The 24,697-nt window shown below is 38.4% G+C and overlaps 1 protein-coding gene across 3 annotated transcripts in view; it reads right to left on the minus strand.

The window, feature by feature from the left end:
* Positions 1–24,697, minus strand: part of Vav3 (vav guanine nucleotide exchange factor 3) — a 335,454-nt gene that overhangs the window by 85,481 nt on the left and 225,276 nt on the right. For all 3 annotated transcript variants that reach the window (XM_021157267.3, XM_021157266.3, XM_085835571.1), the window contains exons 18-19: positions 19,918–19,943; positions 15,531–15,576 (exon numbers count right to left, since the gene is read on the minus strand). In XM_021157267.3, coding sequence (XP_021012926.1) covers positions 15,531–15,576; positions 19,918–19,943 — 72 coding nt within the window. The remainder of the gene's footprint in view (positions 1–15,530; positions 15,577–19,917; positions 19,944–24,697) is intronic.

Raw genomic sequence — 24,697 nt, forward strand, 5'->3', positions numbered from 1 at the left:
GTTCAGGAAAACGTACACTATTTTCCCTCTGCATCTCTGGATTTTACAATCACGAATTCCACCTATAACAGACTGAAACACACATTCAGGAGAAAAATACTACAGCTCAATTAGGCACACACAGACTTTTCCTTGCTGTTATTCTCCAAAACGACAATAAAAGCCCTATTATATAGAATCTACATTGCACTGGGCATTATAAAGAACCTAGAAACTACATAACACGTACAAGGAGAATGTGCACAGGTTATACAGAAACTGTGTTTATCACTTTTGTTAGATTTGGAGATGCTTTAAATCATCAACATAGCTTTTCTCATTTATTGTGAGAACAGAAAATAGTGTAAATATAAAGTGCATTATGGAGTCACTTGAAACCTCAGTGCACAGTTATGTCACCAACGTGTACATGGACATACAAACTATGCATATAAGAATTTAAAGTGGTTGTGCTCAATAAAGCATGCAAAATTATATATATAGAGAGAGAAGAGACTAGTGAATTGATAATGTTTTTCACACTGCAGCAAGAGCACACCACAAACAATCCAGGGATGAGCGCCTGAACAGCTTGCAAAACAAAAGGTGAAATTTTAGAAAAATCTTCCTGATTCAGCAGGAATTTCTAATTAAGGTCAAGTCTATCATCTGCCATGACACGAGTTAAATGGAGTCTGAGCTGGCCATGCCCTGCCACTGAAGCTTTGTGCAACAGTTCCCAGGTTACTTATGCAGCATGTTAATGCTCATCTACTCTTTTGCAACAAGGGAGTATGGGTGTCAGGATCTGTGAAGGATTCAGTGCTGACTATAGAGAGAAAATCCCCAAGAGAGAATGTCCAAAGCTGAGAAGAAGGTCAAAAGTATGCACAAGAAAAGACACACTTGCTAAGCGTGTTCTTTAAAACAGAAGACAGAAAATTCCCTACCTGAACTTTGATTCTAGTTCACCTTCCAGAAACCTCTTCCAATTTTTCTCTGTCCCACCTCCTTTCCTCAGCTATTTTGAGTTTTAAAGTGACCCTCCCTAGGCATCCATGTGACCCCCTCTTTATCTCTGACGGCTCAGACAGGGGCAGACAGAATTGCCCATGCTATTATAACTGGATGTGGGCCTTGTGTATTTCTTGATGCTCATAAACCTCAGGCTGCACCCTCCACCGTGTCCTTATAACATCTTGGTCTCTCTCTTTGTGGTAGTTCTAATAGCAGAGACTAAAGAACCACAGGAAAAGAACAGGAAGGGAAAAGATTTCTGATAGGAACGAAACAACTCACTTTTAGGGGAGCTTCCTATCTGAATCCATTCCTACTGCATACCTGGCTGCTGACGGTCATAAGCAAAGAGATTGGATCCCCCTTTGATTTCTATGCCAGGTTTTTATTTTTAAAATGTTTTATAATGTTGAAATTTTCTCATGTGAGGTCTGCATGGGATCTTTTTCATTTTTGATATTGTTGTTCTTTTTATCTATTGATGTGGCACTGTTTCCCATGCATTTTCTCTAATTGGTAAACAGTTTTATAGATTAGAAAGTGAACAAAAGGATGTAAATGCATAGTTGTAACAAAATGTTAAACTCTCCAATATATAAGGGTGGGGGTGAGGGCAAGCTTTGAATAGATGACATGGTAACCACAGGGCTGATCTTAAAAGTGCTGGTGAAACTATGAACACCCCAAAAAAGCTACCTCTGAGAGTTCAAGACACATGGCAAAATAAAGATGCCAGAGAGGGGCATGGTCTGTTACCCCAGAATGCTAAGAGAATCTGAAGTTTTAAGCCCACCACTCTAATCTGAGCTACATAGCAGTACCATGTCTCCAAAAGATACTTCATAAATTGGCTCTAATTTTTTATTGTATTGCATTGACTCTTTGTGTCATTGTTAGATTCCATTTGCTATTGATCAAGGGATTGCCTCAGTTGTCTGATCTCTAACCTTGTGGGGTAAGTAAAACAGACATCTTCATACTCTTCTACAGATGAGAGAGCCAAAGGTTATTAAAGAATTACGAAGAAGAGCTTCATAATGACACACATAGTTGTCTTGAAACAGATTCTCAGGTTTTAAGGCCTTGTATTTTGCTGCAGGTCAGGGTACTGGGGCTCCTGGCCCTTCATTTGGTACCAAACATTTCATCTCAAGTACAGAATGCATTATGACCACACAGGCAGGAAGCAACAAGACCAAAAGCTTGATGTCATCCAGGAGCTCAAACTCTCATCCCATACACTCTACTGCTTGCTATGCACTACATACAGGAATTCTCAGAACAGTTTAAATTTACATAACACCATACATTAACATCCAAATTAAAACCTTTTCAAATGAGATTTTTTAAAATGGTGTATTTTTTTTTCCTTTTAAGAAATGTTACTTAAGAAATTGGCATGGATCATGAAGAATGTTTTTTCTTGTGCTTTGATGATGATTAATGAACTCCTTTTGGAGAGGCAAGATCTGTGCTTGGCATTGATATCATAAACTTCTCTCATCTCCATAGCTTCTCTCAGGTAGGGAAAGTGGTTACATAAGGCAGTGATTAATGAGATGCCGAAAACATTGATTTAGTCCAAGATAGCAAAAATTTCCTCTCTTAAATCTAAATGCTTCACCAAAATGAATTTTCAGACTCACTACAAACACGAGTGAAGTGCCAGTTCAAGTTGAAAATACATCATAAGCTCGACCTGGGTCCATATGTTTTCCAATTACTTCCTGTTTTGCTAAGGGTAAAAAAAAAAATACATATCCTTGAACAGTTTGAGATTCCAAGAAGATGTTGTCATTTCATTTTCTCAAAATCATTGACCAGATTGGCTCCTGGATATTTCTTGAATTTAAATGGAAGATACGAGTCATATTTAAATATGGGATCTCTGAAGTATAGCATTCCATTTTTTAAAATGGCCAGTTTCTTTTTCAGGGGTGAAAGCTGCAGGTGGTGAAGAAATATATGGGCATTTGCATGGGTACAAGCTTGCTTCAGTGTTTAGGCTAAACTGCAAGAGCAATTCGTAGTCCCAAGAAGAAACACTCTGTCCCAAATAGAAGGTATCACATTATCATCTTTTTACCATTGAAAACAACAGGGACCTGTAACTAGTCCTGTTTTCATCTGGGCATCCAGAAACATGTTTTCTGAAAGGAAAAGCCATGTGCCAGGTAGGACCCCAGAGGTGTTATTTCAATCAGGTCCTCTCAACTTCTCCTAGGAAGATGTTTCTTAAATGTAAGATGGGTTCGCAATGATATATAGCTTCACAACTTCTAGTGGATAACTAAAGTCACAGATGGTACCAGTACACTGTCATCCACACACCCACAAGGTGGGATTCATAGTGTGGATATGAACAATTTGTTCTTGCCCAAAGGGTGGACAATAGAAAGCTTTCATCATGCTACTTAGAAAGATGTGAATTTATTCCTGAAATTCTCCCTGTGGTGTGTCTGGTCTGCAGTTGTCTGTGGGCCACTAGAACAACAGAAAGCAAGCACACAATGAGCAGAGACCACAGCACAAACTTCCGGAACTAGAGGCCTGAAGCACAGACTGGCACACTGTTACTGAGAAAGCTATCTCTTCTACTCATTTAACATTAAGCAGAGACTGAAACTTGCATAACGATCACTAAAGTAAAGATCTTCTGAAGTCCTAGGCTTAGTCTTGTTCTTGAGAGCAACTGAGAAAATGAACATGAGAAGGACACACGACATTAAGACACTGACTCTGAAGCCTACAGAGGACAATGGGAAGAGTCACTCTGAATACCAGGGGACAGACACACATCATCTTTCTTCCTACATCAAAAGACTTAGGAAATGTAATCTTAGTGGGCTGTTTTTCATATTTTATAAACAAGAAAATCTGGTTTTCTCAATGTAGATCAATGATTTTCATTTAACGTTATTATCTTCTTAGCTCCACAGAGCATGTATTGTAACATAATTTGTACAAGATAGCACAAACTAAGCAAACTATGAGTCTAAAAAACTACAAAGCTACAAAGTACAGAATGAAGACTTTAAACAACATTTGAAAACAATTGTTTAAATATGTAAACAGTTGGAAAATCGTTGAAAACATTTTTTTCATTGAAAACATTTTGATGTGCATTTTAAAGCTGATCAGAGAATACAGTCTTAAAAATTTAAAAATTAAAGAAATTTATAACTTCACTGAAAATAAACATAAATACTATTGCAAAAACTTAAATTTTTGATGTCCATATTAGATATACTTAAGATCTAGCATAAAAATAAATAAAATTCAAAAACCTTTGAGCACCTGCAAATGTGAAACTTATATAGAAACAAATATGCTAGAAAATTATCCAAATATTTTTAAAGAATGTTATTTATTTGTGGATTTGAAATTACTGGTACATATTAACTATAGGTGGTCCTCAATGTAAGATGGCCTGATTTATGACTTTGGACTTTCTGGTAGTGTTAAATTAATATACATTCAATTGAAATCATACTCGGAGCCTATATATTTTCCCAGTTTAAACAAATACAATACAATGCTCTCTTCACATTCAAGGTAGCATCAGCCAGCCAAGGTTCAAGTTGATTGCAACTGAGCATGAACAACTGATACTCATAGTAGGGTACTTGCATGTGTAAGGCCCTGAGTTTGATCCCCAGTGTACATATACAGACAGACAGATAGACAGACAGACAGACCAACACACACACACTCATGAGATAATATAATGAGTTATAAAACACTGATGACTAGTATGTTAACTGCATTTTTTACTTCATGGTATTTTGAACTTACAATAGATTTACCAGCTCAGATAAGTTTAAAAACACTATTTCATTTCTTTCAAATAAAAGCAAAAGCAAATGACCTATCCTCTTATGCCAATAATAATACAGATATAATGCAATGTAATATTAAAGACAGTTTTAATACACGCATACATATTAACACACACACACACAGAAACACACACACAGACACACACACACAAACACACACATCTCTATCTGAATTTATCCTCACTGACCCAGAAACTCTAACTTCATGACTCCATTCTTAAATAGCAATCAACCATATGGCTACATCTGCTCATGTCCTTTCATTTTTAAAACAATAAAAACTAGAAGGAATGATGTTTAACAATAAATCAAGCTAAAAATCACTTCACATTTTTGAAGAGCTTTTAAGAATTCAAGATTCCCTTCAAATTACAGCTAGGATGATCTTTTTAACCTAGCTAACCATGTTACTTTTCTAGTTACAACTTTTCCAAGGTTTAATGGTCTCTTCAAGATATACGGTACTCTTAATTTCCTGTTGTGGAATAACAAATGCCTTGCCCTGTTTCTTACACTCAGCTCTCCCTCCCTACTGTACTGTACTTGAGACTCCTCCTAGCCTTGACCAGAACTCTTCTCTTCAACCACATTTATCTTCCATCCACCTTTTTCATCAACCATCTACCTGTGATGTGCATCCCAGTTTAGACCTCAATCCCTGATCTCCATGGACCCTTCACAGTCTTTTGTATTCACCGACCCAAATCTTCAATACTATCTTTGCTCTGCTACCACTCAGTTCTGTGGAAGCAAGAACATGTTTTGTTCATTCTTTAAATTTAACCCAAGCCTGCAGACTTGTCAAATGGTTGAACAAATGCATTCAGGAAACAAAAGGATAAAAGCAGAAGAGCAAATCTTGAAATGTCAGGCACTTTGCAAACACGTTACTCTACACACACATACACACACACACACACACACACACACACACACACGGAGCATGAGGACCAACCAAACCAAGGAGGGGTCACCTGAGTGAGTGGATTATACATGTTTCTTCAGGGAACATTTTAGTAAATTCCCCTCAATTTTTCTTAAGATTTTCATAATAAACTTCTAAATGCAAAAGTTTAATTTACTAAAGAAAGCCAGATTATTTTAAAGCTTACCTCTCACCTGTCAGTCATAAATGAACAATGACTATCTATTGCATTTGTGCCCACTGCTATTGTTACTCAAAAAAAAAAAAACCAGCAAAATAAGACAGTTTTCAGAACTGCACCATATTTTAAAATTATATATTAAACAGTTAATGCCTTAAAATATCTTTTTGAAAAATTCAACTTCAGTCAACTTTAATATGTTGCCTGCCAGAAATCATCCTCTCTACTTCAAAACTGTTCGGCAGAGAGAGCTGTGCCAGTCATCCACCCAGCTTGTTTCTGAGCCAGGGTCTACCAGTTGTTTGTTTCAGAGCCTCTAATTAGCTGCCTTATCTTCTGCGAGGGATTCTTCTGGTGCTAAGTTTTAATCGTCCAAATTAATTGAAATACTGTAGCAATTTGAGATTAACATTTTCAAAATTAACAATGCATAAAATAAAATCAGCCATGAATCTGCTTGGTAACAGCAATTACTAACGAACTCTGCAAAGCAGACCAGATCTCACTGCTAATTTTCACTGTCCTATGCTGTTAGGCCTTAGAAAGAGGCTTTCCCTGTTCAAAGATAGTAGGATACTAAGATTGTTTAGAGGGATTTTAGATGCATACACTATGAGTATGATTGGTACCCACCCACCATACATTACATGATTCTGGGTAATCATCTTAAGCTCAAGAAAAGCCAGGATGCAATGTCACTCTCATGACTGTGTCCTAGAGGACTTTGATTGCTAGGATTCCCTACTGCCTTCTTGACTTGCATGCTCTGGTGAAATAAACATCAATGTTAGGAAGTTCAGACAGCAAAGAATTGGGAGGTAGGCAATGGGGGGTAGGTATTAGGACCTTCAGTCCAATAGTCTAAAGGATATTAAATACTCCTTCCAGATACCTGAGTTTGAAAGTAAACCCTTCCCCAGATGACCCTTCAGATAACATCTAGCATCACCTTACTTGCTAACTGAGACTTTGTGAGCAAACCTGAAACAGAGAATACAGATGAATCATGCTCAGGGGTCAGAGGCATAGCCTCTAAGATGTTATTTAGGACACACCAGTAGGGAACCAGTCCAGGAGTGTATATTCATCAGTGATAGTCATCACTTACAAATCTATACCTGCTAATAATGTTGGGGTAAAGTGCTCCATCTATTAATTCATTTTACCTTCATTGTGACACAAGAAAATATTTGCTACTGATCCCCATTTCAGAGATGATAAACAGGTATAAGCTCTTCCAAGGTTACATGTCCATGGTGACCACTGCTAATGTAGAGCCTGCAGTATAAACTGCAGTCTCTGGAAATTCTGATGTAAGTGAAAATGGAGGGAATAATGGAGTGGAAAGGGCTTGAATGAGGGAGGGTAGGTCAAGGTATAAGTAAATGCATGAGAAATAAGTAACACTAAAGGACTTTTTTGGAAAAAGTCATATGGAAATCTACTACTCTCTCTCTCTCTCTCTCTCTCTCTCTCTCTCTCTCTCTCTCTCTCTCTCACACCCACCCACACACACACACACACACACACGCACACACACGATTAACAGAGATAAAGAAATGGTCAGCCCTTCCCTTCCCTTATTATTTCCTTTCTGTTGAAGCTGAAGGCTAAGGCTATGATCAACTGTAATACATCCATGTCTTTGTTTTTCCTTCCTGACTCTTCCAGTATTTAAGGCACCTTCTTCCCATTTGTTCCCACAAAACATGATCCTTTAGGGTCTTGTTCACTATGTTTTCTAATCAAATAAACCAGTCTGTACTAACGTTGAGCAGGTAACAGTGGCGCAAAGAACTACTGCCTTCTCAGAGGCCAGCATCTAGGTTCATAGGACAATACCAGCTTGATGTTTAACCTACAAGTACACAGTTAGAAGACCATCAACCATGAGACAAGAACACTGCTTCTCTCTTGGCACTGAAAACTAAAGTCACTGTTTGGGATCAGCCTTTGTTGGCCCCTTCAGCCTCCTGTTTTAGGTTATGTGCCTCCTGGTGTACTTTAGAAGCTACAAGTAGTAAAGGAAGAATGTAGGAGACATGGGAAGGCCTGCCATAGGACCCTCATGGGTGAAAGGTCTGAGAAATGTTTTCTCCTCCTCCGTTTCCCTTCCCAATTCTGTACATAGAGAATTGAGAGAAAGAAAAAAGAAGAAAAGAAAGTAAAGAAAATACACAAAAATTTCTCTGCAGACAGGTTGAGCCAGTCCCTTCTCCATTCCTCCATTATGGAAGTGGGGCCCAGAAACTAGGCTGTCCATCCACAGGAAACCCTGACTACAGCCGCTGCTGCAGAGATGAAAACAAACATAAGAACCTAATGTAAGCATTTCTCCTCATTCAAATTGAAAATCGATTTGATGAAGTTGAAAAATAACTAAATACAAATATGCTCTTTTGACCAAAATTTTACAAACTATATTCCCATGTTCCAGTTAATATGATAAAACTATTTGTAAAAAGAACTGTGGTAATAACGTAATCATAAACTAATTTATCAATGGTTTCTCTCCTAGGGTCAGTTAGATATTACACCAAATACTGTTATTGGACAGTAATATGTTTTGATCCAATTGGTCTCTTTCATTTAACAGTTGGGATCTCAGTTCTAAAATGAGATTATCTGGCTCTCAGAAGTGGTTAGCCTATAACAAATTGCTGAAGTTTCTATTTTTATCTAGTATTTGATGGCACATAGTTTGTCTTCTTATATGGAGCGTAGTTAACTATCATGGCCACAGATACAGAGAAGGAGACATGGTTAATATCTCATCTTTCAGGTAAAGAATATTGTGTCAATGATAAATGTTCAAAGTAGCTCACTGCATTTATGAATTCCTTTTTTTGGAATGCTTTTCTAAATGTTTAATAAATGCACATTTACCTTCTAAAGATAACACAATCGATAACATTGTGCAAAAAAATTTGTAAGTGACCCATAAAAAAGGTTCTGTATATTATAACACCAATATTTTACTACCTCAATAATCACATTGCTGATGTTGCTTGCCATCTAAAAGGACCACCTCCACATGTGCACATCTATACCCATTCACCTCCTCTTTGTTCCTGTTCTAAGGGTACCTATGCAGTACGAAAGACTGGCTTGGCAAGGCTTGTACAGACCCACCAGAAAGCGGGAGTGGTCCTTTGTGAACTCCGAATGAGCCTTGAAAAGGAGAAATAAATCCTCAAACCAAAAGAGACGTGAGCCAGGTGCTGTGATGTTCATTTCAGAAATCTGTTATCCTGGCAAAGGGAATTAGAAAGGTAGTCCTGAAAATAACTACAAGGGGATCAACTGCCTCCGCGCAGAACTAGTCTTATTGTTCATAGTTTAATAGAAGCTTGGAGGAAAATCAGCTATTTTAAAAACCAGAGCACACTCTCCAGCTCCGTTCACAGCTTGGATTTCTCATTCCTCTGCAATGAATCTTAATCACCGGGTTCTCCTTGCCCCATTTCTTTTTTTCAAGTTTATTTCTCTCAATGTGAAATATCTTCTTACATTTACAATTATGCTCCTACCATTTCAGCTAGGATTTATATTTGATGAAAAATTAGTTTTGGAGGTGACAGAAAAGATAGACATGGGAATGACTGATTAATATGGAAATATGACAATCTATGGAAACCGTTTCCTATTGATTGCAGACAAAGGCTCATTTACAAAAGACGTCAAGGTGCATTTGTTTCCTAATTTAAAAGAAAAGGATCATTTTTTAAATGAGCTTTAGAGTCACAGTTTAAAAATAGTGGGTTGGTGGTTTTCCCCTCATCACTGTTTTCTACTCAGAAACTGAAATATAAAATTTCTCCACTGAATAAGTCGTTCTGTTTAAAATCAAATCTAGAGGAAGTCAGCAATTCTATTTAGACTTGGAATGCAATCCTTTGAAATTAAAGCAGCAAAGAGAACCATATTAAACTCTAATTCAGTACCATAAGCCAGCCTAGAAAAATGTTTATTTACATAAATGAAAACATCATACACATAAATTAGTTTAAAAGTAATCCAAGCCCACAGTTTCTTATTTTTCTAATTCATTTAGCTTATTTGCATGTATTATGTAATTAAAATATGTTTTCCTATGTTTGTAAGGCTATTTTCTAAGATACTATGCTGTACCATATTCCAAAGTATCTATATGTAGCATAGTACACAATGTTAAATCTTTACAACTAATATATATACATATGCATTTATGCAACTAAAACCTGGTGTTTTTAATCTATTTCTTTTCTACCTAGAATACAAATATTGTGGAGAAGAAACATGTTGGTTTTATAATTAGCAATATGGCTGGGTTTAGTGTTGATGATGAGAGATTACTTCAATCCTTTCTTCTCATAAGGACAGGAAGGGCATGAATATTGGTACTCCTCATCTTGAAGAGAAAGTGATCCTCACTGAAGACGAGTCTGGTAAGAAATGGTTAAGACAACTCCTAAGGGTAAGAGCTCAGCCTTTCTGAATCATGTGTATCTTTCCTATAATCAAGAAGGTTACAATGAGCACACAAGCCTTTGCTTTCCAAAAAGATTCATACACTTGGACATTATCTGTTCACTTACCATGCAAGGTTATCACAGTACACATAAGCAGCTTAAGCTCGCAGCCGAGAGCTACCAAAGCATTTCCCATCTGCTCTATCTAATCTTTAAACAGCACAACAAAGAATAACAACCAGACTTTTTTTAAAGCTCATGACTAAGGACTCACATAGTCATGAGTTCCACAAATGTATATAAAAGTCTAGAAATATGAACTTGGTATAAAGACCATATGCTCTGACACACAGATATACTATATACAATCAGAAATCAATCTTAAATCTTCAATACTTAGGTAGGAGGAAAATTTTAAACCTGAGTATTAAAATGTAATTGGTAACTTTGACCTTGACTGCCACTTGAGGTGAAAAATATTACAGCAGTGCTTGGGTTTGCTTGAGATTTATGATCTCATGTTTTTGAAAAAGACCCAGCACCTCCGTGTTCCTGAAATAATTGATCTGTCTATTACAGTGTTGTTTTCCTGATACCAACATCTGTCTCAGGAAGAGAGGTACAAACTGAAGAAAGCATCCAGCTATATTTAAGTGATTCAAAAGAGCTACCAGAATTTGCATCTGACACACATTGCATTTATAAAAGCACTCAGGTTTAAACAAAAATTCTTAGCCTAGGATAGAACAAGGAAGGAAAACCAGTGAAACCATTATTAACATGATATACCAAGACAAGGTCTAATTATTAGTAGAATGTTCTACGTGTGCAGACAAGCCATAGCACAAACACATAGCTCTCATCTTTCTTGGGTTGTGTTAGAAATCTACAAAATAATCCCACAGTTTTCAATGAGAGTTTTCATTGTCTTTATTAAAATCGCAGAGACTAACAATTGAAACCAAAACAAATCACTCTCAACCATCTCTCTTGGCTGTATCTTTTAGTGAAGATAATCTAAAGATTGTAAAAGTTGCTTATCAATCAGATAATAAAGGAAATATGAATATTTCTGTGATTATACAACTTCCTTGTTTATTTTTTTCAAAACAGGCTCTCACTATAGAGCTCTGGATGTCTTAGTACTCACTATGTAGACCAGGCTGACTTTGAAGTCTCAGTGGCCTCTGCCTCCTACATTCTGGGATTAAAGGAATTCACCACTATGCATGGCTGCAACTTCTTGATTCAATACAAATTTAATAGAAAATTGCATCTTTTTTCAAATATTTAACTTGCAAATAGTGACTCTCCACATGACAAAATGTCCAATATTAAATACCTTGCTGTAGAACAAATTAATTACTGATACGAATGAGTGTTTATTATTTGCTAAGCACTTTCAAAAGTACTTTGTATATACTACCTCCCATCATGTTCACAACACCTGTGAGGCATGTATTCTTATGAGTTTTTTTCATAAGTATGAAAACCACAACAGGAAAGTAAACAAACTAAAAAGGGTGAGGCAGCAGTCAAAGAACCTAGTTCAACCTAACGTATAAACAACACATTTCAGACCCACGCTTCCCAAAACTAGATTATGACATGGTTCATTACTGCATCGTCAGGTAGAATTCAAAAAGTAAGAGAATAGCAGGACACAGGTGACACGAACTGAGAAGAGGAAAAATGGGTAGGGGAGTTCCAAACTGGAAGGGGAGAGGAAGGTCAATACAGAAGGACGGAGATGGGACAAATATCACCAAGGTTGTTTGATTAAAACATTAAGGATTTGTATTACTCTATAACTAAATTGTATATAACACATATAAGTGTATGCACACTCACACACATAAACACTTGCACACATATTAAAGGAAGCTATGACATTAAGATTAACAATGTTCTCCACAAGAACCACAGATTAACAAAAATCCAGTATCGGGCATGAAAATCCCCTTTAAAACGGTTAGTCAGGGTAGTCTACATGACTCCCAAAGCAATGGCTGCTGTCCTTAGTTCCCTCTCTGAATGTAAAGTAAGCCTCTACTGCTGAAAACACTGTACACTATGAACACAGGACCTAGATTACTTGAGCTAGATATAACTTGAAAACCTCCTTCCTATGGTCTAGCTTCTATGCTACCAGAAAATACTTGGAATTTGCCAAAGGAGGGAAGCAATGATTAGTCCTACCCAGTTGTAGCACCTAGGAAACACAACAGTAAACCAAATGCCAAGATATCCATGAATAAGTAGCACTCACATGGTGGTGGCAACCAAGTGTTCTCTAATTAGAACTACAGCCCACCAACAGGAGGGAAGTCATGCCTAGTACTAGAAACTTAGCTAACTTCCTGGAGTTAGTGAGGTCATAGATCTTAGAGGTCATTCTACTACTACTGCCACTTTGCTAGACCAGAATAATTCATAACTACATTCTAAATCGTATCCTCATACCCACTGATAGGAATAGCTACCTCCTCTCCTCAAAGAAGTTTCTCTTTAGAGCAAATGAAGACCATTACAGAAAACCATCACTGGACCCACCCAATACACAGATCAATGGATCATGGGGAGTCAAGTCCAGTGGATATATCTGTATCTAAGCTCTTGCCTCTGCAGTTCAGAATGGGCATAACAACTGAAGGAACCAGAATACCATGATGCTTGTAAATCAGTCTCTCACAGAAATGGATGCATAATCAAGATCTGAACAATAGCAATATCAATAGACATACTAGCTAGGAAAGGGGGAAGTCTTATGGGATCACATTCCTTAAGAAGGCACTACAGGTAACTGATGACTGCTGAGAATGGGAGAGTCAGTCTCTCTCAGAGATGAACCCCTACCTGATACAAAATGAAATCACATGCACACAAACAACAAAAACAGACTCAGGTTGTACTTATATATTTGTGTACTTGCATACATATTGTATAACAATAATAATGATGAAGAAGAGGCTATCAATTTGGGGAGGGAAGGAAGGAGTTGAAGGGAGGAGACTTGAGAGGGATAAGAGGGATGGAAGGGATGGAGAAAAAGTGATATAATTATATCTTAACCAAATCGTATATTTAAAAAAAAGAAGAGAGTCAACATCTAAAGAAAAATGTACAGTCATTCACTAATTCATGTAGCATGTTTATTAACTCTTCTGTACAGGCCTCTGAAACCTGACCCTGATGAAATAGGTACATTTGCCCCACCCCCAATAGTCTGATTATTTTTCTACAGTCCATTCTTATGGGATTCTAAAACACAATCAGTGTATGACAACTTAGAAGTGTCAGTGATATTAGTTACAAAAGAGGGTGGTAAAGTCAAAAGAACTTCTATAGCAAAGCCACCAATGGCAAACCCTGCTCCTAGAAAGCTGTGCGTTTTCTGCCTGTTGTATGGATATCTCTTTAAATGTCTTGGCTAAACATGCCCCAAGAATCATGAAAATCTGCTGAACAACAGTCATATCAGCTGCTCACAAGATAATTGTCAAACATGGGTTCATCCCGAGCAAAGAAGCAAGGCAGGTCAGCAGCAGGAGGAGGCAGAGCTGCAAAAGCAGTCAAGCTCCACACATACCTCAGGCCTAACCCATGAGTGGCTGAAGGAAGAGCATCACCCGTTTGTTTCTTCATAGAAATGTGGCGAGTGGAAAAGACACTCACATGCAAATAGCAAAACTACAGGAAAATATTCTATAGGGTACAGACTCACCTTTTGAAAATTTGTAAACTTATTTTTCATGCAGGATTTTATCTGTTTGGTTACTTATCTACTTGGCCATATATATAATCTGAAAATTCATCATATATTCCTTTAAATAAGCTCAAGGAGTGTAGAAAACTGACTATAGAGTAAATTATAAAGAGTTAAATGTGCATCTTCTGACTCTATAAGTAAATGTATTTCTCTGCAGGAAAATAGACTAAATAAAAATGCCCAGAGGAGAAAAAGAAATTTCAGAATAACATTTTAAAGGCCAGATTATATTCTAGAATAGAACTACACACGAAACAGTAAAGAAACAGAAACCTCACTTACACAACCAACTCACTTCTATTAAATACAACGAATGAGTTCTCTTCTAAATGTCGTCATATAGACTCCTTACAGAGGATCTTGGCTTGGGAAAGTCAGAATTATTAAAAAGTAAAAGAGAACCATGTGTTTTTGTTTTGTTTTGTTTTGCTTTGTTTTGTTTTTAATGGCATTAATTTTGTTCTGTGGTTAAATGAGTTAAACAGATCTTGGGGTATAAGTGAGTCAATTTCTAGCCAGAGGCAACAGGGCTTCTATAATCTCTGTCATCTCAAACCGGTAGGGCCAGCCTGGGTGTGGCTTCAGTTAAAGGATGATATGCTTTGGAAAAGCAACTTTACAGCTTGATGAACAGTAACCAGATCCAGCAGGGCTACCCTGCGTTTCCCAGTACTCTTGACGGACTATCAACTTCACATATTTAAACGCTTTATCTAGGAATCCCTTTACACCTCCAAGGACAGGATCATATCCAGAACAGAATGTTCAGTGATTAAGCTGTGGAAGGCATTTCTTAATGAATGAAAAGGTAATTATGCTAAGATAACGATAGAGTAAATGTCTCAATATTAGGAAAAGGCAGGGTTTTGTTGGTTTTGTTTTGTTTTGTTTCTGCAGCGGAATCTCTGGTCTTGAGAAGACACTTGTTCAGAGACCTGACAACCACTTTGCTGATTGTCAAGTCATATAAAGAGAGAATAAGAAACCCTCCCCAGATGGGGAGGGTAGCATTTGCATGCTCTCCCTTGCCCTCTAAGAACAGTGGTGGTGAGAGAGTTGTTCTGTTTACCTGATTTAGGAGGGAAATGAGGAGAGTGCTGGCTATGTTAGCATTAGGCAAGCTCCCTGAGGCTGTTCAGTAAGCAAATAACCAGCTCAACCACTGATGGTAGAAAGCACGAGGAGCTGGGGTTAGTCACCCAGGAATGATTTGCACTTTAGACCTTCACCTCCTGGTCACCAGGTAAAGACCAAACTGCGGGAACAAAGTCCAGCAGTGCAGCTGACTTTCCACAGCAATCTCCATACACTTTCATAGCCTGCAGTGAATTGACTGCAGTTATCATAGGATATATAATGAGAAACAGACCTGGGTCCACTTGTCTGGAAGCTCTCCGAAGTCCATTGGTCCGTTTCTGTAAGAAAAACAAAGCAAGACAGGCACGTTGGTGATGTGGGACAGGATCATGGCAGCAGGGAGGCTCTGACAATCAGTGTTGCCTGAGTTCCAATTAGAATCATGGCTAACCATGAATAAAATGTGGTTTGAATGTTTCTATTTATAATTTAATATGATTCCTCTAAGTTTCTATTAGAATATCATTACATTTTATAAGTCATTGAAATGAACAGAAATATTTTTGTTTGCCTAATTATGTGTCATAGCCTAATAATTCTTAAAGTCATATGACTATAGGGTATAGGAAGACCAACTTCATTCATGATTTAATAATATTCCCAGCAAAGAAATGTTAATAACAGCCTTAAGCAGATATGTAAAAACTGTAACTCAAGTATTTCTGGGCCATGGCAGACCAATGACTGAAAAAAGGTATAGAACCACAAACCAAAGGCCCAGAGCTCTGGCTCCAGAAAACACTTAACTGATAATGTGTTTTGATTGTAGATGAATTGCATTGAATTCTTTGTCACTTGATTACTGCAGTAATCTCAGAACTAATGAAGGATTTATTTCTTTTTTAATTTTTGTTATACAAGTAGATGTGAAGCTGTATGTGGGACCATTGAATTACTGAGATTTTCCTAAGAGGAACTTCCTTTTTATGTGTGTTGGAATTTGTCTTTGTGGGTTCAGGGACATGGTTTCGTCAGAGAAGCCCCCATTTAAGAAGTACACATAAGCTGTAGATTTTTCTCAGGGTAGCTTCATTCATAAATTAAATCACTGAAATGTTGAAAGGGGAGGAGGGTAATACCTCAAGGTCCCCAAAGCCATTTCCTGAAGATTCTAGGATTCTTCGGTAAAGCAAACTAGAGAAAATTTAAACACGGAATTTATTTTCACCTCAACTATTTTCAAAATGTGTTTGTAAAAGACTAATAGGATCATTAAAGTCTGCAGAGATTCCTGTTGAGTAAGGAGGGTATCTATGCTAGGAAAACCACTAGGAAGAATCACTGGAAGAAAACTTGTGGCCCTGGGCTACTTGGTGGCCAAGATAGAAATAGGGAAGGCATGAGGGTTATAGATCCTCTTCTGAAAATATGAAAGAAAACTGCTACCAAAAACAAATTCTTTCTTACCAAAATTTTTATTGAACAATTTTTGATCTCTCTATGGAAAGGGCACCAAACAACACAACTCATGACACTTTCAACAGAAAAATAAAATATGGCGCCAGTGTTCGTTTCCCACCAACACCATCACCTTAACTGACAACAGAAACTGTCTGGCCTTGCTTTACCTCGGGCTTAAGAGTAAAGTAGGCAACACAATGCAGTTAATGATCATATCAAAAAGGAGATTATCATCAACATGAACACATTCTGCTCGTGGTTCCCCATCTTTCAGGGGAAATTATAACAGCCATGACTTTGCCAGGATGAGAGGTGGTGAGAGTTCATTTGTCTTAAGTGTTTGGGTCATTAAGTGATTCTTTAGTGTTACCATTGTTATTAACTTGGTGGTGTTGTGAAAGTTTAGATTCACGCAAAGGATATGTTCTGGAAACTATAGCGCCTATATTTTTGTTGTGGTTTTGAACTAAGGCCTCACTATGCTGCAGTAGCTGATCTCAGCTCCATACCTGCAAGGGATCCTCTTGCCTCAGCCTCCCCAGGGACTCAGGTTCCAGGCATCTGTCACTGCATCCCACTTCCCTTCCCAACTGTTTTATGTTCTTCCTCCTGAAAAGTCTTTTAAGCCAGACCTTTTCTGCAGGAGGGGTAGGCAGTACAACAGACTGTATATTAAATTAATTCTGCACCCAAAGGGAAATCCCAGCTCCATAAAGGACGTTTGGAGAAACTGTGATTAATTGTACTTTAAGAGCACCTGACAAACACTTTTTTTTCCTGTAAAAATGACAAAATATGTTAAAATCTTTCTGAAATGCAGAATTCAATGTCCCTCTCTCACCGGTTTTCTCCGGTGGCTGGAAAAACATGGTATTTAGGTAGAAGTTGGGAAAGGAAGGACATACATGGCAGCCATGCCTGGAAGTCACAGGCCCAGGAGACATGGGAGTTGGTCTCTGGAGTCTGACTCTTTTGTTCTACCCAGGGATGTTAGGGAGGCAAAGCTAATTTTATAAGCATTTGGTAATTATTTCTTGCTTCACTGCCTTGTCTTTACTTACAATTTTTTTTTAAAATATGTGTATTATCTAAAAATCCTGTCTTCCAGCTTCTTTGGGGAAAAAGAACTAATTCTCTCTGTTGACTTTTACTGACAATATGAGGTAAAGCTTCCTTTTGTTTTCTGGAAGTTAGCTCCGCAGCTGAGCCTAGATGGAAAGTGGCTGGGTAGATAGACATGCAATAATAAAGTTGCTTTGTGTAGTTTTGATCCCTGAAAGCCCAGACTGCTTGGGAGGTGACAGCCCAGGTGCAGCTATTTAGGCCTGTGTGTCCTGTGGTTGTGGGACTTGCCTTGAATGAAGCCAAATTTTTTAAAAGAAAAACTCTTAATCATACAATCATAGCAACAGAGGCGAAATCAATGGCAGTGTAGGAGAGGCAGAAAGTTTTTCAAAGAAAGAAAACAAACAAACAAAAACAAAACCACATTCTTAATATTCTTTGCTATACTTTTTTTATAACACGAAGCCCTTTCCAAATGAATTGGCTAGTCTCAGAGTATGCTATCATCTTCTACCCAGACAAAGTGGAGGCTATTAGTGAAGTTAAACATTAAATGAAAATTGCACTTACCACATTCAAAAGTTAAGAAAAGCACTACAACACAGACGCTACATTTTTAAACTTTCAACATGAAAATTAATTTCTTTTTATTAATAGGCTCACATGTAATTTTAAGGGTATAAATGTGTCTGAGAGAATTATTTAATATCATGTGAGAGTGATTAACTACTTCTTATTAGCACATTTTCCTTCTGCAAATACACCCACTTCACATTGCTTCCTTGAAATAAAATGAAATCATTTTCTTAGGAAAAAAAAAATAACACACATGTCTAATGGGATAAATGTGAAGTACCTTTGAGTTGAAGCCCAGGACTAAGAGCAGCGTGTTTAACAAGGTCATACCCTATAAGAATTCTGACAGCTCTGATGTAAACATGTCCCTCCCTGTCTAAGGAACATAACAGAAATTCAGGAGTAACTGGAGTTAGCTTGAAAGACACCATTATGTTCTAACTTTTATTCAGGAAATATCGTTAGCTTATTATATGTTCCTGGTCTATATCCTGACACTCATTTAAGTAGGCACTCTGAACAGCTGCATTTAGCATGAGGTCCCTCACACCACACCCTTGATACCTTGCCTGCAGAAGCTACCCACATGCAATAAAGGAGAGACAAGACCCTCTGAAGGCATTTCTCCATAGTTTCCATATCTTTACCAACTATATAAATACTAGCTGATGAAAAACATGCTAATAATACAGGGCATACGGGCCTGGGATTGTTTGATTTTCGCGGTTACTTGTTTGGATTTGGCTTTTTATTTTGGTTTTGGTTTTGTTGGTTGGTGCTAAAAATAGAGGCATTTCCAAAGACAGATAATAGAAATTTAGTAAACAGACTGCTGTCATTCTTTCATTTTGGAATTCTCAGATGACTTTATAATTTTTTACTCATTATATTTTATATTTAATTTCATCTGCTTTTTCTTTAAAAAAAATCTTTTGCTATTGTATTTTTTCAGAGTCAGTAAAACTTTTGTAACTTTTGACTGATGGCCAAAATAATGGGGTTCTGAGGTCTGTTATATTTTACACTCTCCTCCATGCTTCAATGTAGCTGTATTCTCAGAGATCTTATGTACCACCTATTTCTAAGCCATTTTTGGAGTTAGGTTGTGTTAAACCAAAGGAAATGTTATTAGAGCTTGGTTTGATCAATGCAACTCAGTATTGACTAAGTTTGTGCTGACAGGGGAAAGGGCTAGAAATCTGAACCCAAAGTTTTGGTAAAACTAATGCAGAACTCTCACAAGCTACTACTGAGCACTAGAACAGCTCATGGTGGGCGATAGGTCTACCAACTTCCTGAGAGGGGCCCACCCTCCCCAGCACACAGAGCTGCTCCTTCACGCAGTATGAGTACAGGCAAAATAGCCACATTTACCCTCAACCTAAGGCTTCCAGACAACAACCGTGAAAATTCCCGATTCAGTTCATGTTTTGACAAGCACCTGGTGGCTCCCTCCATTTCGGCTTCACTCCGTTCCAGGAAAGGCACATTTAACACCGTCAGAGCTCAACCCTGTTGAAGTTAGCAAACAGCTTGAAATGCAAAGCTTACATAAAAAGTTGAAATGTCAGTCTTACCTCTGGTGGTTTGAATGGCCCTTGTTCTGAAACAAAGGTAAAAATTGGCATGGTCAGTCAGTGCGGTCCTTTGGTTTGGTTAGCAGCCTTAGCTCGTCCTCCGCGGAGTAGCAAGAACACTGCCGCTTTGTTTTCTTAACTGATACTGTAATAGACTTCCAGGGTCCCTCGGGCTGGGCTCTTAATTGTTTAGCAACCTGGGTTCTCTTACCTTATTGGCTTGTCAGAAAGGTGACTCATACCCCTAAATGACTGTAGGTTGCGCTTAACTTTTCCAACTGTTTCTTGAGCAATGTCAACTCAGCCTCATAAAACTCCTTAAAACAAGGACTTGCACTAATTTATATGCAAGGTCCAATCCTGCGATGCAAGGCTTTCTTCCAACACGTTTTAAGATCCAAACAGGGTTTAATGATACTGTGCAGACTAGCTCCTGCAGACGCAAACCTAACACAGCACAGGATCCCACGTGAGCAAGTTTCCATTAACTGCTAATACTTAGTTTTTATTTTAGAGAAAATATACTTTGGTTTACAGATAGATACTTAAAAGAAAAACAAACAAACAAAACCACCTCAGTCAAGCTTCAGTTCCAACACTCTTTCACCTTACTTCATACATTTATAAACAGGTACACCATGTTTTTACTATTATTTAGTTCCTAAAACTGATTCACACTTATAGAGTCTTGAGACCTTCAGGTGAGCAACCTGGTAGTGATGGGGGTGGGATGGGGTGGGGGGTGGAGTGGGGGTGGGGAGGGTGGGGGCAACGGATATCAAAGTAAGAGAACATGCCACAGACAGAACACTCACTGATCGGCCGGGCTTTTGCCTTCTCTCCCCCACATCTAGCAGCATCTAAACAAGTTATAACTTCTCCAGCTGGAGTGAAAACCCCTCACTGCTGTGAGAGCATGCCTGCATGTTTCCCATCCAAAATAACCGCCAAGAAAGGATCTGAGAGGAAGGGAAAAAAACCAAAAAAAACAAAAACGGACGCAACCAAAGGAGACATCAGGAGAGCATGGGCAGGCCTGGATACAGCTCTGTAGAGTGTTTCCTTAAAAGGCTCCAAGAATCCACTCGGCCAGAGTTCACAGGGAAAGCTCCTTCCAGGACACCTGCCCTGCTAGAGCAGGCTGCTTACACAAGAAGACTGCCTGGGGCAAGGACCAGGAGGTCACTTTGTGGACTTTCCCTTTTTTTTTTTTTTTCCTTCTTTTTTTTTTTCTTCTCCATTTTAAAAAGATAGCTCCAGAAGCTCTACCAGCAGAAAGTTGCCTTCTGTAGAGAAATCTAAGTCTGCCTCCCTTTGTCAATTTCAAACCCCAGCACGCTAGCTTCACAGATGACTGCCTGCCTGCCTGCTATGAAGGTATCTTTGCTAGTTCTGAAACCAGCGTTTACAAAGGAATATTCCTGGATGGAAAGGCTAACTCACTTCTGTTCTTCCCCTATAAAAACATGCTTCAGGAGATAGAATACCCAAGACCTAAGAGAGATGGCCGAGAAAAGAAGCTGTGAGAGTTACCTTTCAGCCAGACTCAGAATGCTAGTTAACTGAACACAGGGTTTCTGCTGGTTTGTTTTGTTTCTCACAAAGTTTCCACACTGTGTGTGTGTGTGTGTGTGTGTGTGTGTGTGTATGTTCTATGACAGTAATGGTATATCCATGTGGATAAACTTACCTGTGGTATCTTCCTTTGTTGCTTCTCCACTTTGATTACAGGCTCTCTCACTGAACCTAGACCTTGCCATTTCAGTTAGGCAGACTGGGTTACTATGGTACCCCACCACACTTGGCTTTTATGTGGGTTCAGAGCTGTTCTAAACTCAGGAACTCGTTCTTGCCCAGCAAGCCTTTCGCCCTCAGAGGCATCTCCCTAGCCCCTGAGCCTGTCCTTAGAAGCATACCTGGAGTCCCCATTTCACTGGTGCCCTGAAAAACTTATGTATTCTAGGGTGTCCCAAACTACCACCTTCTTCTGCTGGTAAGTCAGATGAATAGCCAAAAGTACCAATTGTAAACTACAGGTCACAAAGCAGGAATAGAGTTTAAGTTTTCTATGGAAGAACACTAAGGAAAGCTAAGCTGCTGCCAAGAGATTTCTCATATCTTTCAGATTTGGAGTTTATTACTGAACATGTACTTTTGAAATTTTAAATATCCTTTTTTTATGATTCTTTGCATGGGAATGTTTTGATGCCCTTGTGAAGCAGGTCTTTTACAACATTTTTCAAATGTATTATTTGTTGCACAAAAGTGAAACATCACCTCATGTGCCAGTGTTCCTGACACTCAGCTTCATGAGGGCTCTCTGGGTGGTGTTTGGTAAAAGGAAACAGTGGCATTGTGGTTTCTACTTCACTCTTCAGAAAACCACACCTCTTCCCATATCAGGAAGAGAACACTCTGCTTCACAGATGTAGGCAGATGTAGGACTGGTTATAAGACAGTCATTTCTTCCTATGCGTGTTACCAACAATAGAATCCAGGAAGGCATAAGGGTCTGGTACAGCATGCATCAGGCTGATACCAATGATGAACAAATAGGACTAAGCTGACTTTGTTTTAATGTGCTCTCCCTCCTTCATCCCCTCTCCTTGGCATCTTCTGCTTGCTTGCATGCTTCCTTTAGGGTAACATCAAGGGAATCTATTTTCCACATTGCCCTAGTTGAGGCACTAAAAATCCCTTTTAAAAGCCTGCCAGTGTAAAGCAGGGAAGAATGCAGGGGCTCAGAGCTAGATGGGTCTCCAGCTGCAATGTCACAGGAGTCCTTATATGGTGCTAGCCTTTCCCCTTCACTGTCTATCCCCCATCCCCACAGCCACCAAGGACACAGGCTCTTCACTTCCGTGTTCTCAGCAAAGAGTAGTCAGGGCTCTGAACTAGCTGTGTTAAGTAAGGCAGACAAATATACATTCTTAAAATCTGAGTTCTTACGGGGCCACAATGGTGCCACTGCAAAGAGAGACACTATCCTAAACCCATAGATAGTGTATGGAGTAACCATGAGGCCTATGCCCCATGTTCTTGCATCTGTACCTCCTCTGTGTTCTGTTGTGCTTTGTCACAGAAACTTCTTTGAACTTTTGCTAATAAGAGGGACTGAGAAAAAAATCTGAGTTCTTGTATCATACCATATAGTAAGTTTCTGTTTTAGAATCTATTCTGTTTAGAATTTATTCTTGTCCAAGTTCCTTTGTTTAGACTTCTGAACTTTTGACAGTGACAATAACATTAAACTGGACTGACTCCTTTATAGACATAATCTTAATTCCCATACATATTAATCCAACAGCTCATTAACTGACAGTAATACAGTGGGGACATGAGAGGAAAATCCACCTACTATACTAGTTCAGATGTATTTCACAGTAAAAGTCTATTCTTGCTGGAAAAATGGAACAACTACCTTCCCTAAGAGGCATTGGATGGGAAAGTTGATCTCATTTTGAAGCCTCCAGTTCCACCCTTTACTTTCTCTTAGTATCAATCCAAAGCTACTGTGGCAGGAGCTTGTAATACTAAAAAAAATTCTGTATACATGGGACAGCAACAACATCTTGGATAATAAGGGCTGGTTATCATCATGTCTTTGGCTGAATTCTGACCTAGGGGAAAAGGTTGCTGGTTGAAAGACAATGAAAAGTCTTCTCTCTCTCTCTCTCTCTCTCTCTCTCTCTCTCTCTCTCTCCTTTTTTTCTCGAAAGGGGACTTTCTTAGGATAATAATTCAATCCTTTAAGTTTCCAAAAGGTTTTAATCCTCAACTTGTCCTTACCCTGCAGCCTTCTTCTCAGGCTCCTATTGATCAAACTATAAAATGTTCTTTCCCTTTCAGGAACTTTCTAGACGATGACTTATAGGCCCTCCAGGGGTTTAAGCCTTGAATTCTTTCATCATGTCCCAACTGGCTTAAGGTACTTCTGAGAAGCTGTGTAACTAAGATGCTTGGAGCCGTTGCTGAACTCCATCACGGACACCAGCAGAGCTGAATGGACATATTTGGTTAAAATAAGAATTTTCACTGAGGTTTTAGATTCACATTCCATAATGTGTTTGTTTAAATGCCAAATTCAGTACTGTCATACTTATTTTTTTCCCAATAGAATTAGCTCTCAATTCATACCTTCTTCCACAATTTGTTGTCTTTTATCTTAAGTTCGATTTAAGACCAAATAAGCCCATGCCCAGTAAGACTGGCTGTTCCAAGAGGGGCCACATGAAAGCAGTTACTGATGTTATTATGGAAGGTACCCAGCCATCATGGCTAACATGCTATTGCTATAAAACATACAACAACATTGAACAAAGTTTGAAAGATGGTATATAAGAGTTATGCTCACTGTTCTGATCTTCAATGGTGTTTTGGGAAAGAACAGAAAGCCACACTCCATAAATAATACCTGGTGGGGGTGGGTGATTTCAACTTAAAACTAATAAAAACCAGTTTCCAATTCTCCTCTTTTAAAAAACAATTATTAATGCATTACTAAGCTGACCCTAACTGTCAAATAAAAGGTAAAATAACTATTCATGCATAAAAAAATTGTCTTGATGAATCAAAAAGATGACTCATTTATACAAAAGGTTTAAGTGACTTCACACAGAAGCAATGTCACCTCTTGGTAATGAAATCAGAGATCAAGGCTCAGTTTGTTCAATTAACATGATAAAAAAGGTCTGGTGGTAGAAGACTGAAATAACATTTTACTCCACAAGTTTCACTGCATCTTAAAATATGCAATGCTATTTATAAAAGAGCCCATTTC

The sequence above is a fragment of the Mus caroli genome, unplaced genomic scaffold, assembly GCF_978045245.1.
Source record: "Mus caroli unplaced genomic scaffold, Mus_caroli_1 scaffold_3, whole genome shotgun sequence".
Taxonomy (NCBI): Eukaryota; Metazoa; Chordata; class Mammalia; order Rodentia; family Muridae; genus Mus; species Mus caroli.